This window comes from Podarcis pityusensis (genome assembly GCF_964106645.2).
Source record: "Podarcis pityusensis genome assembly, chromosome: Z".
In the NCBI taxonomy this organism is placed as follows: domain Eukaryota; kingdom Metazoa; phylum Chordata; class Lepidosauria; order Squamata; family Lacertidae; genus Podarcis; species Podarcis pityusensis.
The window spans coordinates 824,711-843,931 of NC_138044.1; the positions used below are offsets into that span (position 1 = coordinate 824,711).

General features: G+C 43.8%; 1 protein-coding gene across 1 annotated transcript in view; it reads left to right on the plus strand.

Moving 5' to 3' along the window:
- The window catches only part of PSMB7 (proteasome 20S subunit beta 7), a 30,452-nt gene extending 11,605 nt beyond the window's left edge, over nt 1–18,847 (plus strand). Inside the window, exons 6-8 of the mRNA XM_080990980.1 lie at nt 613–671; nt 16,046–16,197; nt 18,618–18,847. Of these exons, the coding sequence (XP_080847106.1) occupies nt 613–671; nt 16,046–16,197; nt 18,618–18,729 (323 nt within the window). The 3' untranslated portion in view covers nt 18,730–18,847. The remainder of the gene's footprint in view (nt 1–612; nt 672–16,045; nt 16,198–18,617) is intronic.
- The last annotated feature ends 374 nt before the right edge of the window (nt 18,848–19,221 follow it).

Here is a 19,221-nt window from a genome sequence, read left to right on the forward strand (position 1 = left end):
CTGAACCAAATGATTTTAAAGCCCTAGTCTGCCTCTTCTCAAAGCTTCTGGCTTGGTCATACATGGCTCAGTATATATATTTCTAGAAAATATCTCAGCTGTTCTAGAAATGTTGCCCCAATCTATATATATTAAAAAAACTCCAGGATTTAGAGAGGTGCTTCTGGTGCTTCTAAAGGCTGGTCATACCCAGTAGGATTTTTTTACTTGCCTTGAACAGCATGGCCACCCACCACCCTCTCTGCCATACCACTCCACTATTCACTTTTGATATTGAGAATATTTTCAAAAGCATTTGGGAAGGGGGCTGGGGTTCAAGAAATAAAAGCTGGACATGCTCCCACTAAACCCTGGTGCAGCTTCCGTTGGGAGCTTTGTACGAGTTATCAACCTGCTTTCCCCCTTTGCCTTCACAGTAAGGCTCCGTTTGTTACTGAGCGTGGACAAGAGATGCTGCTCTAAAGTAGCAAAACAAATGTATAGGAATGTAAATCAGTATTTGTAAAGTTCTGGTCTCATTGTTGCCTTTTCTGTTCCACCTTTGAAAACCACAATGGTGTATTGGATGCAACCAAAAAAATTAAAACGAAAACTTCTCCTTGCTCTTTTCAGGTTCAGGTTCATTGGCAGCCATGGCAGTTTTTGAAGACAAATTCAAGCCTGACATGGAGGTAAACACTCTCTCCGCCTCCTGTGCTCCCACTGTTTATTTGTAAAATTGTGATAGTAGCATAGTGTAATTTGTAAGATGGGGTCCTTTGAATGATCTTTAATGGTTGGTTTTCAGTTACAGCAATGCCACAACAGTCTGAAGAGTCACTTTGTTGTCTTCTGTGGGGATTATCCAAAGCATTGTTTCTGTGCTAATAAATATGCACAAAACTTGAGTTAGACACAAAACTGTAAAATGTGTGTACCTGTGGAGAAATCCGCGCAAGTCTGACACCTGTGCCTTGTGGATGTAATTGCAGGAATTCTTCAGGATGTGTTAAACACATACCTAATGTTTCCTCAAATGCTGGTGTTTCCAGATATTTTGTGCCTGACTCTTTAAGCTATGAGTGCAAAAGTGGAAGGTATGGGTGATTATTGGGTCTCTAGTCTGTGCATGTTCTTCACAAAGCCACATTCTGTGCCCTTGAGGGGATTTTTAAGTGGAGACGGGCATTGAAGTCACTTTTTGTGGCTTAGTGGTTCTCTACTCCCAGCTTGTCAAGGGTGAAATCCTCACTACCATATTTGTGTGTTGAAACAGCAGAATGGCTAAAAATGGGAGCAGAAATAGTATGTTTCTAGTTGCTTAAAGGCCAGCCTGATTTAAGCAATTGTCATGTACACAATCAAGCAGCATTTTTAATTGGCTGCTGAATTGAGCATAAACAGGAATCCATTAATTTTGGTTGGCTATGGTAGCTGCTGCTGCTGCTGCTGCCTCTGAGTGTCTGAAAACAATGTACTTTGCTTTCTGAGTCCTTTGAAGGAAGCCCAGTGCAAGGTAATGGAAGAGCCCCTACCTGTCCCTTGCCAGAGGTGTTCACTGTTGGAGGTTCCATTCATCGTCACAGAAGACCAAAATGTGACTCAGCACTCAGTTGAAGTTGACAGCTTGTCTTGGGAAAGCAGTCACCTTCAGCCCAACATTTTTACTTGATGGGTGATTGTGTTAATGAGTTGGATCTTAACTGCTGCTATCCTGGTAATATCACTACTTAAGTCACAGTGAACATCTCCTAGATAGGCCAGGCTCCTGTGTCCCCTCGCAGAGTACACAAGGCTCAGATTAGCAGGCCGGAGCTAACCCAGCAATTCTGAGCTTTTATTCTTGATTGGGAATGGATGAGAATGGAGAAGACCAATACTTTGTGTGCCTGTGGTGTCACTTGTCAAGGTGCAGAAGCATCACTAAAGAGGGGCTGCCCCATTTGCCCCAGGGTCTTCACACCTGACTGTACTGCCTTGGCAGTCTTTTTGTTTGTTTATGATTTCACTGGTTTATTAATTTCCATACCACTCTTCATCCAAATATCATCATCATTACTATATTAATGCTTTGGACAGAGCAGCTTGCTCTGTCCTCTGACTAGAAGAAAGAAGCAAGTTTCCATTTTGAAACAGCTTATAACCACATTTTGGGGTTTATATGGAAGAATTGGAGTGAGGATCCCCTGCACTCTTGCCCCGTTCCTTCTCCTTCATCTTCCAGCCACTCCCCTCCCTAGTTGAAAAAAAAAAATGTTTTATTGGCTAATCTGGTTTTATGGGAGGGAGGGAATTGTATCCTGCTCTGCCTACTATAGATAGCGTGGACTACCCAGTGCATGTGGGTTTGGATGGCAAAAAGGCTAGGATTCTGTTTGTGTGTGTGTGTGCTGTTTTTAACTATGAAGGGAGGCTCTATCTTGTCCAGAATGAAGTACCCCTTTTTAGATGGGTGTTTTCTAGCACAAATTCCTTGAAGGTTTAGTAGCATAACAGGTTGCACGATGACAGCTCCTCTGTGAAAAGACTGAACAATATTTGGTAAATCTCTGTACCACTCCAATGTGTTAATGCTGAATTGGTCAACTGCTGATGCACATGCAGTGAAAAGAACTTTAAAAATCTTGGTGCCATGGTCATTAAAATGTGTAGAAAATTAATATTTTTCCTGTCAAGATTAATGCAGCTCCTTTGTTTGCTAATTGTCAGAATATCTTGATAGAGCTTTTAAAGGGCAGTGGTGTTCTTCAAGACCATCACATCACAGAGAAATGATTCAAAGGCAAACTGTCCTGCACCCTCTGGTATCAACTTGCAAATTAGCATCTGGAATCTAATTAAACAAGCTTAATGAAATCAGCAGCTGAATACTGCAGGAAAAGACAATCAGCCCCCACCCCCTCTGATATATATTCTGTACTACTGAAGCCGTTCACCAAAAGCTTCGTGTGAGCACAGTTAAAGAAATTAGCATTTATTTGAAGACAAGGAACTGGTTTTTTTCATTCTGTTACGCTTTTGGCATGCGCCAGCGTCCCCAGAGAGCCGTGCCACAACACATAGTGCACAATATTTATAAATCTGACAGGCAATAATAGCAACTTGAAAAATTTCTTTTGCTGGAATTTCAAGTTGAGAGCTGCCAAAAGCTGAGAGGATCAAACCTGCTCTGGCAGCTGCTGTGCCCTACAGTGAGAATAGCAGACTTTGAAGATGTTCGACTTAAAAAAACCAGGACTGCAGGCTTAGCCAATTTTTGCAGGTTTCTCCAGCCCTGGCTCTCCGCCGTTTGAAGATGAGTTGTTGAAGCTTCTACCACTGCCTCAGGCATCCTCACACCAGCAGGGCTTGTCCCCCCCCCCCACCTCCGACCGCGTCTTGAGTTTTAGGTAGCAAGTGGCTTTGTTGGTGCCAAGTGTGACAGCCCTTCCTTAGGCTGTAGCGCAGAGTCTGTCTGTCGAGCCTTCTCAGGATAGATCAGTGGTGGGATGCTGGCCTCCTGAGGGGCTGTTACGGATTTCCAAGGATGGCAACTGCTTTAGGCCTAAAGCTCAGACATGTTGTTGATGCTTCAGACAGGAGCTTGAGCCCCTGGCCACTGTAGGGCAAGCACAGTTGTTCACATGTGCACCTAAACTTGCCTGAAATAAGAATGGGAGAGTGGTAAAGCTGTTGATGGCTTTGGTTGAATTCTTGGAGCAGGGTTATACTGTTTGCATTCTGTAGCATCTTCCAGTAGGAGAAATTCTAGGCCCCTAGGGACTTTTTTCCCTCTACCCTTGTGCAAGGCTAACATCTAAACATTTAATGCTTATTCATTTTAACTGAGATTAAATCTAGTTTGGGCAACCTGCAACCTTGGGGAGAGGTTGTATGAGGGAATACGCTGCTTCCTCTTGCTTCAAGGAGATATGGTGGCATTTTTATATGGGTAGCTCTTCTTCCAATCGCCAGTAATGTTGAACCTATTAATATGCTTAGCAATGACAGAAAAGGGTATTTCTTATCTTTTTTTAAATACTGTCATACTTTAGAGGCTTGGAGACAAAAGGACCAGAATTAATCTTGGCCCAGATGAACCATGCTGATTTGTTTCTCATTTCTGCCTGGAAACACCCCTGAGTTTGCAGGACTGGTGCATGGTATGCAGGACTTGTGGAAGGAAACAAGGGCTGAATGCTGGTAGGTTTGCTGGGCATCTTGCTAACAGGGCAGCAGAGCTGGACTACAGCTGATGAGGACTGAAGGGGAGGAGGAGTGTGAGGAGGGAGGAAGGTGAGGGAGAGTCAGCTCAGAAGAGGTGGAATTGCCTGCTGGGCTGCAGTCCTTCCTTACAGTCACATTTACTCACCATTTAGCAGTTTGAAGTTTTTTTCCCTCCCGCAGCCTTGACCTGACTTTAGAAATAGTTTCTCTAGCAGTTTGCTGTTCCCATTGTGGCAGTTTGGTCTGTTGTGTTGGGATGGGAGAAGCATTGTGCTGTCTGATTTCATTGGTCCATCATGCTGACATATTATTTATGTTGCTGTTAGGATTGCCCTTCTCTGAAGAAGGCCTTGCATTCCATTCTAGGACTAGTGGTGTATTATCAGATACTTTGCACTTCCTAATAATTGTTTACAGTGGTACCTCTGGCTGCGAACGCGATCCGTTCCGGAGGCTGGTTCGCAACCTGAAAAGAACGCAACCCGTGTCTATACAGGTGTGGGCTGCGATTTGCCGCTTCTGCGTATGCGCATGATGTCATTTTGTGCATATGCATGAGCGGTGAAACCTGGAAGTAACCCTTTCTGGTACTTCCGGGTCGCTGTGGGACGCAACCTGAAAACGCACAACCTGAAGCAAACGTAACATGAGGCATGACTGCATATGAAAAAGGGAGATGGCAGCTTCTGGAACTTGAGAGCAGCCTCTGCAGCGCTGCCCTTAAGGGCAATGCACTATGTCTATTACTGCTTTGGTAACAGAGACAGTCATGCAAAGTACAAGTGAGCCCCCAGTGAAAAGCAGCAAGTGCTGTTCCACGCCTTTTTCAACCACGGGGGCTAAAAGAAAGCATCATTCAGAACACCAAATTCAGCCCCACATGTTGGATTTGAACAGCCTCTGCAGCCCAGCCCAGTCAGCCATCTGAAATCTGTTTTTGTTTGCAGATGCGAGGCATTTCGCCTGAAAGCCATTAAGCTGTAGCCACTCCCCAGAAGCTTGTTCCCATCATGCAAGCACCATGACAAATGCATTGTCTGCAATTCTCTTCACATTCCCACTGCAGCGGAATGTGAAACCCCTTTGCTTTAATAGGATGAGGGTGGCTGGTGGGTTCTGTGTGCAGATCTCACACGCACTGCAAAGTCTGTGGAAAGACACAGTCCAGCCTCCTGCCTCCCAGAGCGTTTTCAAACCACAGCTCTAGAGTGCGAGGGTGGACTGGCCAATGGACGGCTTTTCTGGACTTAAACGGTGGAAGATTCAGGATCTGTAGTTCAGGATGGATGTGAAAGAACAGGGCTCAGATGGGGATGTTGTGGAGAGTGAAGGAAATGACGGACATAATTATTTGCGGCCAGGCGCCTGATTAATGGCTGACAACAATGCTGATAGTTGGGAGTTTTTGTTTGTTTTTTGACAACCGCCGAAACTTAAAACTTGATCAGGTGCTGGCGCCTCATCAGTCTCATTTAGGCTTCCTGTGTGAGTGACTGACACTCTGGAGCGGTGACACGCTGCATATGAATGCTGGCTTCATTAGTGGGGCTGATCAAAATGCCCGTGTCCCTGCCACAGGGCTCAGGTGTGGGTGTCTTCTGGCTAATCCCCCCAGTTGACACTTGGTGTTTTAATGACTCCATGGGAAGGTGGCCGCGTGCTGGGGGGGTTTGCCAGCAGACGGTGGAGATCAAGGGAGACAGCCTGCATTAAGCGGGAGAGCTGCCCGAGCAACCTCCATCCCCACTGGCAGCACACACAGCTTATGCAGAAGGCCTTTCAAAAACGGGGCCCCTTTGCGGGGGGGGGGAGCCCCCACCGCTTTGTGTAGCGCTGGTGTTTGGTGCTTGCACTTTGCCTTGCCGGCTGCAGCCTCTCTGCCTTTTTCTCTGGGGCAGGAATTGTGAAGATTTGTGCAAGGATCCTGGTATTTCTCCAAACTCTGTCCCCCCATTTCCCTCTCTTGAATACAGACATAATTGGGGGTGCTAATTTGGATTTTCCTTCATCAGTGGAACTTTCTACCTGGCATGAATTTTTCTACCTGGCATGCACAAAAAAAGAATCCTGTGGAACTAATTATAGAAAAAACACTTTTTTATTTTTTATTTAAGGGGGGGGGGATTTTCCAGTGATTGAGTATCTTGAGCTGTTTCATCAGTGTTCTCCCATAAGGAAACAATACATAAACGGTGGAATAAAACATCACACTATTATGAGCGTTCCATCTGCAGAAGTATTTCAGCTAGGCAGATGAAATGATTCCCCTTTTCTCCCCCCATGTAGGGTTCCAGGGGTCCCCCCACTCCAATTTCAGAGTCCACACAAGGGGAGGGGGGAGAGGAAAGCCCCATTGCACCAGCTGAAGTGCTTGCATAGGGCTTCCCCACGGGGTTTCTTAGGTGAATCCCACCCAATGTTACCTTAAGGGTCCGATTTCTGTTAACACTGGCAGGCCTGCAGTTGCTTGCTAGTTTTCTTTAGTACTGTGTATAATTTGAAAATGAATGCTGAACTGTAGCACCTTTTAATTGAAAGGTGCAGCAACAGCCCGCTGAACTTTGTGGAAACGAAGTTAGTGCCGTTTAAAACCTGTATCCTATTATATGAGCAGGTCTGCTCACAGTGGACTGTTGATCGCTTTCACTCCTCGCAGAGTAGGTATGCCAGACAGGTAATTATTTTTGATGCATTTCTTAGGAGCCAAATATTCAAACAGAAGTTGTATTACTGTTGTTTCTCGAACTGAAGGAAATGGTGAGTTTTTCCTGGAAAAAAATCCCCCCCCCCCCCAATAATGCAAGACTGGTTTGGTGCTTCTGCAGCAAGCAAGAGTTCTTAATACAAAATACATTTTGTATGCAAAGAGCCAAGAAATACTAAGTGGAGGAGGGGGTAGGGAAATGTTCGTTGTGAACTTTGGAGAGAGGTTTTATTGGAATTCCCAGAATACTTTAATGATGTGGTTGTGGACTCTTCCCCTGCCTCTAAGATTGATTTTTTTCCCTGTTGACAGTAAAACATGAACAAATACACCTTAATACCCAACAGAGGGTTGCTGTTATAAGACCGTTCACAATTCTGCAAGCTGCCTTTTCTTTTTCTTTTTGGCTCTCTGTCCATTTCCACCTTTCTGCTGTCGCACAGATCCAGCTCCTGACTGCAGCTGTGAGAGGATGGATTAAGAAGATTTGTAAAATCAAGGCTTTTTTCTCGCAGCATTCGCTTGCTTGAATTTTGCTTCCAATCAGATCTTGGTTCCATTTGCCACCATTTGTATCAGTAACAAATTAAATATGCCTGTGCATTTGTGTTTATCTTGTAGTAGGAAATGAAAGCCTGGTGTAGGCTCTTCCAGACCCCTTGAAAATTCAGGTGGAGGCTGGCTCTGTGATGTGAGGTTTTATCCAGCAGAATGGTGGTGGCTGCTCATATAAGAATGAAATAAGAGGAGCCAGCCTTACTGAATGGTAGTTCTAGAATCATATATTTCTGCCTTGGCAGGTAATTCAACATAAATTGTTAATGTAAATTCAGGTTAGTGGGGAAGATATTTTTTACTAAAAAAGATAAACTGCTGATTAATTCAGTATAGAACTCAATTACAAATTGAAAGGGCCACTGCGGGACTCCAGAACCCTAAAGACAACAGATGTTGAATTGATACTCCAGCATATTTCACACTGGTATGAAATATTAACATGGTTTATTATACTTGTGATGTAGATATGAGAAAGGGGAGGTCTGGCTTGCGTGTGTTTGTACTAGTGTGTTGTGAAAATAGCAAAGGTTCAGCCAGCTGTAATTAAAGGCTTTAAGAGACGGCTGATTCAGGGAGGATCTGAAGAACAAAGCCCAGTAAGTTTGTTTACAGTTTGTTTTTAGATGTTTACAATGTGCAGAAGACAAATCATACAGCATGACATTTTTGCTAAATGCCCCAAAGGCAAGGACTCTTATATTGAACCTTGGCCTGCTTCAGATTGAGTTTTGTAACATGGGGTGAAAGAATGCTACTTTAGACCTATGTGTCTTGTGATTCCATTTGGAGATTCAGCCTCTTTTTTCCACTTTATTATGATGTCAGAAAAGGTGGGTATGCATGGTGCGTGGCTGAAGTATAATAATAATAATAATAATAATAATAATTTATTATTTATACCCCGCCCATCTGGCTGGGCTTCCCCGGCCACTCTGGGCGGCTTCCAAAAGAATATTAAAATACTATAATACATCAAACATTAAAAGCTTCCCGAAACAGGGCTGCCTTCAGATGTCATCTAAAAGCCTGGTAGTTGTTGTTCTTTTTGACATCTGGTGGGAGGGTGTTCCACAGGGAAGGCGCCACTACCAAGAAGGCCCTCTGCCTGGTTCCCTGTAACTTGGCTTCTCGCAATGAGGGAACCGCCAGAAGGCCCTCGGTGCTGGACCTCAGTGTCCGGGTAGAACGATGGGGGTGGAGACGCTCCTTCAGATATACTGGACCAAGGCCGTTTAGGGCTTTAAAGGTCAGCACCAACACTTTGAATTGTGCTCGGAAACGTACTGGGAGCCAATGTAGGTCTTTCAAGACTGGTGTTATGTGGTCTCTGCGGCCACTCCCAGTCACCAGTCTAGCTGCCGCGTTCTGGATTAGTTGTAGTTTCCGGGTCACCTTCAAAGGTAGCCCCACGTAGAGCGCATTGCAGTAATCCAAGCGGGAGATAACCAGAGCATGCACCACTCTGGCGAGGCAGTCCGCAGGCAGATAGGGTCTCAGCCTGCGTACCAGATGGAGCTGGTAAACAGCTGCCCTGGACACAGATTTGACCTGTGCCTCCATGGACAGCTGTGAGTCCAAAATGACTCCCAGGCTGCGCACCTGGTCCTTCAGGGGCACAGTTACTGCATTCAGGACCAGGGAATCCTCCACACCTGCCCGCCTCCTGTCCCCCAAAAACAGTACTTCTGTCTTGTCAGGATTCAACCTCAATCTGTTAGCCGCCATCCAACCTTCATGTTAGCCGCCATCCAACCTTCATGGCTGCCATTCCTTGCTTCTCTGAAAAGCTCCTACCTGCAGTAACCCATTGCAGAGCACCTGTGTTCTTGTAAAATGTGGTCAACAGAACAGCCCGAAGGTTTGCTGTGCCAGAATGTGGACCAAGGATAAGCTGTAGGAGCACACGTGTTGATGGTCAAGGCCCAGCATTACTGCCAGGAGGTCTCATCCATGCATGCAGAGTTTATTGTCATGCAAAGCGCACTTCAAATATCAGCCCCCATACAAGGAGTGAATTCTCATGATGAAACAACCTCTTGTTTATTTATTGTTGCCAAAGCTTGTGTGTCTATGCTGTGTGTCATAGCTATATAGGCAACCTAGACAACATCCCACCCCCAACTCCCAGATGTTTAAATTCTCAAACAGCGGGGGACCCATGACCTCATAATTTCTCTTGCATTGAGATCTGGAAGATTACAGTGTGGTTACATCACCTGTTTGATTTCCTGCCTCATTGAAGCAAACATTCACGTGGCATTTGGTCTGTAACATGGAAAGCCACCACCTTTAAGTTCCCAGTGTGGAACTGGGAAGTTGTGAATCTTTTGTGTTCCTAATGCTTTTACTCCTTGCTGCTAAATGCTAACTAGAACAGCCTAGCTCTGCTGGTTTAGGAATATTACCAGTGAGGTAAAATGCTTCACAAATGTACACAGCTTGCTGTAGCGTTACATGCTGGAGGCCGGGTTAGGGTCACTTCATCCAACTATTTCTGGATGCAAGGAAGAAGTTGCTTAATTGGGTGAGGGTCAGTACAGGAGTAAATCTAGTCTGCTTGGATAAAGTGGTGCCCATTTTGAAAATTATTTGTATGGCAGCAGAAGCTTCTGTGCTGCGTTATTTTTTATGGGTCCTTCAATGCATCAGTTCATGAACAAGTCTGACCTTTCATTACGTAACTCACTAAATTAATATGAGAGTGTATATCCTGTACATACTGAGATTTTTTTTATACCCGTTACTGCTTTTAAATTAATACAGCTAATTAATACAAAATAAGTTTTCAGTGCTATCCTATGAATGTTGATTTGGAAGTAAGTCCCACCAAGCTCACTTGGATTCCTGGGTAAATAAATACGCCTCGGAACGCCTCCTTTCCATGGATGCTAGATGATTCTGTGTTGTGGGGGTGGGGGAGGAAGGGAAACTTGTGGCCCTCCAGGTGTTGTTGGACTTCCAACTTCCCCCAGCCCCAGCCAGCCTGGGGCAGTAGTGATGGATGATGGAAGCTTTAGTCCCAACATCTAAAGGGCCACAGGCTCCCCATCCCTGCTGTAGGAAATTGTCTCTTTAATTTTAGCAAATGGAGACTTGGCGTATGTGGGGTGGCCTCACACTGATTTCCTCTGCCCCTGGTCTCCTGCCTTTGTGATAGCAGACAGCAGTGTTCTCCAGTTACAAAACTTGTGTTTCTTGATGACTTAGGAACTTGCGTGAAAAGCACTGGATGGAGTGGAGAACTGGCACCACAAATTTCCCTTGTCCCAAATAAAACAATTGCTTCAGCAGTTTCTGGGTGATTGCTCGAAAGCTAAAGTCAGAAGAAAGCAATAATCTTGCCATCTTATTCCACTAGGAGGTTGTGCTTCAAAGCAACAATATCTGAATTGCCTTCCCCTCCTATTGTACTTTGGGGAATAAGCAGCATTAGAACTCAGGTCTGTATAAGCCTGTATGTCTCTGTCAGTTGAAGTTGGGGGCTTCCAGCCTTCCCTCTCCTTTCAAAAAATAAAATAAGGGAGGGGATGCAGGAAGTAATCAAACCTTTTTGATACGGAGCAGCTGCCCTGGGTTGGTTCTCTTCCTGAGCTTCCCAGCAGATTTAGCTCCGCTTTCAGTTATGTATTGATCTCGACAGAGTTTCTCCCAGAAGACAGGCATATCCACATTTCTATACAATCGAGGCTGCCGATTACTCTTCCATGGTCTAATTATCCTTCTCTAGGCTTTGGTATCCTTCAAGAGCTATCGTTTTGCTAGTCCCAAACTCCCAGCACTTCTGTATAGATTTTACTGCCGCTCTGACCTCCCGAATGCCCCCCTCCCAGCCCAGTTATCTCTCTCAGATTCTCACTTAAAGTAATTTGTACATTTTATCTTTTTTATATATATATATATAGCGAGGGCATAGAACATATTCCATCCTTCCACATTGGAACTATGGTGATGTGTTTCTAAATGTCAGGATTCAGCTGTTTACAGGCAACCCAGAATACTGTTGGTGAATTAAAGGCACCTTTTCATGAGGTTGGAGTAGCTGGATGATGAAAAGCTGAAATAACTTTATGCAGGCTCTAAATATGTAGAAATGTATTCACCTCTCACCCCATTTCAGTGGACTGGCATTCTCCAAACAGTCACAGGTTATTTTTTCCAAGGAAAGAGACATCCAGAAATGGACGTGAGGCAGTTCTGGCGTAACATTTTGTAGATGATGAAGTGACTTCTTTGCTCGCGACACAGCCAGCCTGCCTTTTCACCTGCAGAGTTGTCTCCTGTATGTGCATTTGGGTGCTCTATACTTTTCCACCTGCAAATCAGTGACCAAGGCACTTACTTGTGAAACAAATGTGGAAATGTTGTGTCCTGGGGATGGGGAAGGGGAGAAACAGACCTGACTTTGGGACTCTTGCCACGGCTGTTGGAGAGGGAGGTAATCTATCAGTTTTGGAGCATCTACAAAATGCAACTCTCCTGATAACGGGTTTAAAGTAAAGATTTAATACCGTCCTCTCTCTACTATGATGTTGCAGTGACAGTTTAAAACTCATTCTCTAAATCTCAGCAGACTTTACAGCCAGCAGTGGGCCAATATAGAGTTTAATGGCATTACAACACATAAATCATCTTTTAAAGATGCTACCAGTAGCTCCAAAATTAAATGCAGACAATGTCCTCAGTTATAAATAATTTATCAAACACCATTTCGGATGAGCCTTCATGCTGAGTTATTTATTTTAGCCTTTACTGTTCAATTCCTCAGATACGTTTTGAGAGATCCATTACTGGTCAGTTTAATGAACTTGGGGGTCTGCTGTGCCCCCCTCCAGCAGTTTGGCACATCTGTGGTGACCATTACATGGCTGGTCCAGACCTCTTTGTGCCTTTTACAAGTGCTGCCCATTTGTCATGTGGCGGTAAATGGAGGAGCACATTGGAGCCTTGGGACCCATTGCGTGATGCAGCAATGGAGGCAAGCCGAGCACTCCATAAAGGGCTGCTTGTCACAGCTGACTTGTATTACAGTCCATCACTCTTACTGTAATCTCATTTAAGGAGCAGCCGTGGGCCCCAGAGAAGGATATTCCCAGTTAGCTTGGGCTTTGCAACCATAAAGGAGGAAGTGCTCCTTTTATATACTCAGAACTTTTAGGGTACTTTTTTAGATTAATTATTGCCCTGCGTCATTTGTGCTACCATCGTTAAGACTGCGACTGTCAGCACATTCAATATACACCTCTGTTTTGCAGCTTTAAAAACTTCGTTTGGTGGTAGGAATTAGCATACGTGGCATGTGTGCAGGGCCGGTTTTTCCTGAGCAGTGTTTCACAGTGCCATTCTTGAGCAAAAACAATATTCCACTCATATGCAATTGTTTCTTTAATTAATAGGATTTAATAAAATGGATGTTAAAAGTGTTACGTGGGCCTGATGGTAGTAGGTGGTACTTGATTTGGTAAAGTGGAGTTTGGTTTTGCCAGTTTAAACATGTAAAATGGCTTTGAAAGAAGGCTAAAATAGTGTTGAATTTGGCATAGAGCAGGCAGGCAGCTGTATTTTCAGTCTGAGGAAGAATGCCTCTGTTTTTCTGGTGGTGTCAAGTATTATGTTTGCTTATTTCAGTAAATCTTTTTTTCTTGCTAAACTGAGGGATGTGGCTGAGATAGGGTCACATGAACATGTCTGAGGCTTGTCTCATATTTGATGACAAAAATCCTGGAAGCCCATCTTTCTGCTTTTAATTCTGCTTTTAATTCTGAACCAGGACAAAGCTTAGTTTGAGTGTGTTCTGAACAATCATTTTGTTCAGTGGAAGCAAATGAGGCAAGCAGAATGCAGACTTCTCTGCCTGTGTCACAACTGAGCTGTGAGACTCTTGGGGGCTTCTGCAGGAAGCACCTCTTGTGGAGAATCTCTGGAGAGTGCTGAACAACTGCTGGGAACAGGCACAATTTAATTTAAAAAATTTAATTAATTAATTACTATACCACCCTATACTCTGAGGTCTCAGGGCGGTTCACAGAACAAACTCAAAATAATAACCTACAAAATATATAATCAAAATAAAAACAATATTCCCCCCGCCCCCCAATATTTTAAAAGGGCATAGGATGTCAATTAAATCAACCAAAGCTTGGTTAAAAAAGAACTTTTTTGCCTGGTGGCTAAAGGTGTATAATGAAGGTGCCAAGCAAACTTCCCTGGGGAGAGCATTCCACAAATGGGGAGCCACTGCAGAGAAGGCCCGTTCTCATGTTGCCCCCTCTGGACTTCTCGAGGAGGAGGCATAAGAAGAAGGGCCTCAGAAGATGATCTCAGGGTCCAGGTTCAAATGGAAAGTGGTACAGTATTGCGATCTTGAGCCGTTTAAGGCTTTAAAGGTCAAAAACAGCACTTCAGATTGAGTTCTTTGAATTCAAAATATTCAAAGTATGTACTCCAGAATAACATCTAGCTGTATTAATGTCCAGCTGTTCCTCAGCCTGCTATGTTTTGTTTTCTCAATCTTCTATACCAGGCACCTAAAATTTGCCCTTTTCTACCCAAAAAGTCCAAAAGGAGCTCTTCAATATTATTCTCATTAAATGTCCAAAATAGTTCTTCTCTGTTCCAATACGATGAATTTCTCCTCAAGGATTCTGACAGATCTTAATAGTACTGTATAATAGTCCATATTTGTTTACTTGTTGTGTCTTTATTAATTCTTACCCAATTCCATATATTCAAGTACTATTTCCGGTTGACCATGCCTCATCTTAAAGAAAAAAGGGAAAACACCTCTTCCACTTCCATTCTTTTTCCAAACCAATCGCCAAAAGCTTAAAGGCTTTTTCTTCTGTGTTCACTTCAGTTTGTACCCACGGCCCTTTCTCTCTCAGCTCCATCTTTGCCATCTCCAGTTGCCTCTTAATGTCTGTATTCATAAGTCCCTTCATCATCATAGCAACATCCACTGTCCAGACAGCTGTATGGATGTCATTGCATGTTCAGGCAGATCTGGGTCCATATCTTTTTCCACAGGTTCTGAGCATTCTTTAATCTGATGTATCTTTGATGTATCAAATCTTTTTTTTAATGTTTTATGCATTTCAGCTCCTAACTTCTGTCAGTTGTTCATCTAGTAGTTGGCATATGATACCAACAATCGATGAGGCATTTGGTGTTGTCTTTGCCGTATTGGGTTCTATTAATCTCTCCCTTGGCAGTATCTGGTTCACAAGAAGCTTGTGTCTGCTTCTTTATATATAAGATTCAGTTTTGTTTTCGCAGCCAACACAGTATGCATAAGATGGAGACTTACAGGCAGTATAAAGTGAAGATTTAAAACAGATTCAGAGTCATCTTATAAGTTGTATTCTTTCTTAGTCACCAGTGATTAAGATAAGCTTTTTGGTTATTTTTTTAGCCTCTTAATTAGTGTCATTAGGGCTTTTTTATGTTCTGGGTGCAAATTAACTAGCAGATAGAAAATCCACTTTATATTTATTTCCAGTCTTAGAAATAGTTAAAAGTAGGTTTTGCCAACCTAATCTAAGGGCTGTTATGTTCTGCCTCTGGTGTGATGAATGTTTTCTTCTGAGCATGTGAGGCTTATCCCTGAACTCCCTTATCTCAAAAGGGAGTTTGGGTAACCAAGATAAATACTTTGGTTATCGTGAATCACCGCATAATTATCTCTGTCAATAGGAGTATCAGCAATCAATGACTAGTTTGCCTTTTTCCTCCCCGGAAGTCCCCAATGCCCTGCAATCCTGGGAAAGGGCATTTCGGTAACATATTAGCTGATTAGACCAGGAGGCTCTCGCCTAAAAAACGCTGAATTCATCATTTGTAACCATCCTCCGTTGCGCTGGAGATCCTTATCCCAAGCACCTTTTGAAATCCAAATTTCCTCCCCTCAGTGGGCCTGTAGAGGGTGCTAATGTAATGGGAATCACTTTCCATTTTCTGCTGTGATTTGGTTCAGAGTACTGGTGGCCAAAACATAAATTTTCTACTGGAAAATCAACTAAAAGGAGGAGTTTGCTCTCATAAATAAAATATGAGTGAGCTTTGGTTACCTGCATAGGATGTTACTTAACAATATCCTTGAGGGATTAAGGAATATGGTTTCTCTTAATGAAATTTCCAAGTCAGGTTAGTTTGCCTTTCTGTGAGTGTGGAGACTCACCAGAGTGGGTGATCATGAATTTGCTAATTCTTTTCCTACCGAAATGGGTACCCTTTCACCATATATGGGTAATGACGCTGGACTGCAACTCCCAGCAGCCGTTGAACACAGCCAAAAATATCTGGAGGACCACAAATTACTCATTCCTTTGATCAAAATTCCCTCCTTCCCCAAGTGGATTTTGGTTTGGGTGTTCTCTTCCTTGGAATAGCTACAGCCTTTATGGATACACTTCTTTGCTTCTTTGAATTGAGCAATATTTCCAGTTGCACAGGTTCTACCGAAGGGTTTCTGGGCCTTGCAAACAGATCCTGTCCTGCATTTGGTTTCTACTCCAGTGGAGGCTGATGGCCAGCATTGTGCAATTGCTTGGAAATATGGGAAGGGGGGCAAATGTCTGAGACCCACTTTGATTTTTTTCCTAGGAGGAAGAAGCCAAACAGCTTGTGAGAGATGCCATTGCAGCCGGCATATACAACGATCTGGGTTCTGGCAGCAACATTGATCTTTGCGTCCTCAGTAAGAACAAGCTGGACTTTCTCCGTCCCTACGATATGCCCAACAAAAAGGGGAAGAGGTGAGTGTGTCCCTGTTTCAATTGTTTCCACAGACAAGAGAGTTAAACCTTCAGATACCAGGAACAGGCCGATTATGCCTTCCGAGTGCAAACACTTGTAGTTGAAATGCTACAGGTAATCGTATCCCAATTGTTGAGGCTGCACACTGTTCCAGTGTAGATCATTAAAACTCACTCCTGAAAAATAAATGCACAAGAATTGTTCTGTCTGAAGTAGTTGTCAGCCTAAGAGAAGGTTTGCTCGTTCCAAAAGTGGAGGGAGTTAATTTTAATAGGAGCGAAGGGCTTTTTCGAGAGACGTGCCCAAAGACTCCTGGATAAACTGAGCAGTTAGGGAATATGAGGAGAGGACCTCGTGCACATCAGAAATGGTGAGATAGCAGGAAGCCAAGAGAGTGGAAATGCAGGTGGCTCATCATTTATGTGGGGGTTCCATTCCGGGCCCCTGCACACATACGCAAAATTGCATAAAATGGGGAGCACCTGGTGGCTTGTGAGGAGACCAACCCCAGAGCCGAAAGACAACCTTTTCAGGAGGGTTTACTCATGAATGAGCCTGAAGGGTGTCAAAACAATCTGAGACTGAAGAGCTCCAAAGGACCTCTCCAAACTGAGTGAAAGGGAGGCAAAGGAGCAAAGGCAGTTGAGTGTAATAAGTGTAAAGTGATGTATTTTGTAGCAAAAATAAATAAATAATAATTTCACATATACACTCATAGGGTCTGAACTGGCAGTGACTGATCAGGAATGAGACCTTGGGTTTGTAGTGGATAGCTCAATGAAGATGTTGACTCTGTGTGTGGCAGCTGTGAAAAAGGCAAATTCCGTGCTAGGGATCATTAGGAAAAGAATTTAAAATAAAACGGCCAACATCATGGTGCCATTATACCAATCTATGGTGGAACTGCCTTTGAAATACTATAAACAGCTCTGGTCCCCTCACCTTAAAAGGGTAGAGTTGGAAAAAGTTGAGAAACGTTCAACCAAAATGATCAAGGTGGAGCAACAGGTTGAAACCTTTGAGACTTTTAAGTTCACAGGAAAGGCAAGCAAGAGGTGACCTGATAGACGTTTATAAAATTATGCATGACATAAAGTGGCTAGGGAGGTTTTCTCCCTCACAACAACAGAACTCCTAGACATGCAATGAAGCTGAACATTGGAAGAATCAGGATATATAAAGTACTTCATGTGGAACCTGCTCCCACAGGAGGCCGTGATTCCGTTAAGGGAGGTTAAGGCTACCAGGGGCTGCTAACCAAGATGCCCGTGTTCTACCTCCACTGTCAGCAATATGCTTTGGAAGACAAGTTGTTGGTAATGGCAGGTGGGCAGAGTGTGGTTTTGCTCATGTTCTGCTTATGGGCTTCCTCAATGTATCTGGTTGGCCACTGTGAGAAGAGGATGCTAGACTAGGTGGGCAATTGGCCGGATCCAGGAGGCTGTTCTTAGCTTCCTAAAGTCCAGCGCAAATAGTATGGTGTGAAAAGGCAGCAGCTGGGATTGTGACCCTTTAGGGAGACCAGTATTCCCTGTACATCTGCTTTGTCTTTGCCAAGGACATGGCTGTTTCAAAGTAGGGAAGAGTCAGAACTTTCCATTTTTGTTGACAAGGGAGTAGCCACTTTGTTGTGCAGTTTTCCATTCTGTTCCTTGCACCAGGTTATTCTTGGAGTTGCACTAGGACGTGGGCAATAACAAGAACTGCATTATTTTGCATGGCAGCAGCTATTTGCTTCTTTCAAAGACTAGAAAGGACCGTTTGGGAACATACTACTGACCGACCTTGAAAAAGGATCCTGTCTTTGCAGGAGCCACTTTCCCTGTGCTTGTAACCTTCTGTAAAAAGGAAAGGCTTATTGTAATCAGCTTTCTGGGTCACTGTCCTAATGCAATCCACAACTCCCCGGAAAGGTCACCTGGGGTTTCCACTCATAGCCTCCAACTGGGCTAACTGGCGGCACTGACATTCTCTCTGTCCAGGAGCGGTTCTTCAAAAGCCATAGTGCAAGAGGGATATGGATTACAAATACAGAATGAGGTGCTCTTGGCAGGGGGAGAAGCTCTAACTTGGCTTTCCGCTCCAAAATGGAGTCCTCCTTTCCAATAACTTTGTCTTAGAATGTATTCACATGCAGCATTCAACCGTTGTATTTTAATCTATGGGTCCAGATGCCTCCCTCTTGGCCCATGTCTAACTGGAGTCTGGCTTGTTGTGACTTGTAACTCTGGGCCTTGTGGTTTGTTTGTGTGGTAGTCAGAAGTGGGCGATTAACCTGCTGTGTTCTATCTGGGAAAGGGGCAACTAGCAACTAGATCTAAGTATATATCTCAATCTCCATCTGCCCCCCTTGTTAGTGGGATTTCTGGCAGACACACAGTACTCTATAATTGTTTCTCTATTCTCCACCCTCAAACAGGCAAGGGCGATACAGCTGTGAGAGGGGAACTACAGGTGTGCTCTATACGAAGGTTACACCCTTGGATCTTGAAGTGGCAGATGAGACGGTGCAAACAATGGATACATCTTGACTTCCTGGAAACTTCTGGGCAGTGGAAGAGGATTGAGAATTTTCATACATGAATTCTGTATCTGTATGCTGGCATTAATGTTCTGTATGCAGATTTAATAAAAACCAATATGAATTGACTGGTTGACTTGTGTTAACTGGGGCAGGGAAAAATAATTTTCTAAAATGATTATTTGCTTCAGTAGGTCAGCCCAGTTGTACATCCAGCCTATTATGTGACCCCAGCCACTTCACAAGTAGAGCAGCAGTCCTTCTTAGATGTAAAAGTTAACAGATCTTATCCCCTGTGTGTTAATGGTGTATTTATGCTGAAGCCGTTTGGTGACCAACAAGCAATAGCCTAGGATTGTGTGGACTAAAAGCCTGCTTCATTCGATAAATCTGCTGAAGCAAGTTTTAGGTCATGAAAACTTGTGATGTAAATTTGTTGGTCTTTAAGGTGCTCAGATTCCTTGGTTTTGAATGCAATACCCTTTTATATTGCTTTTATATT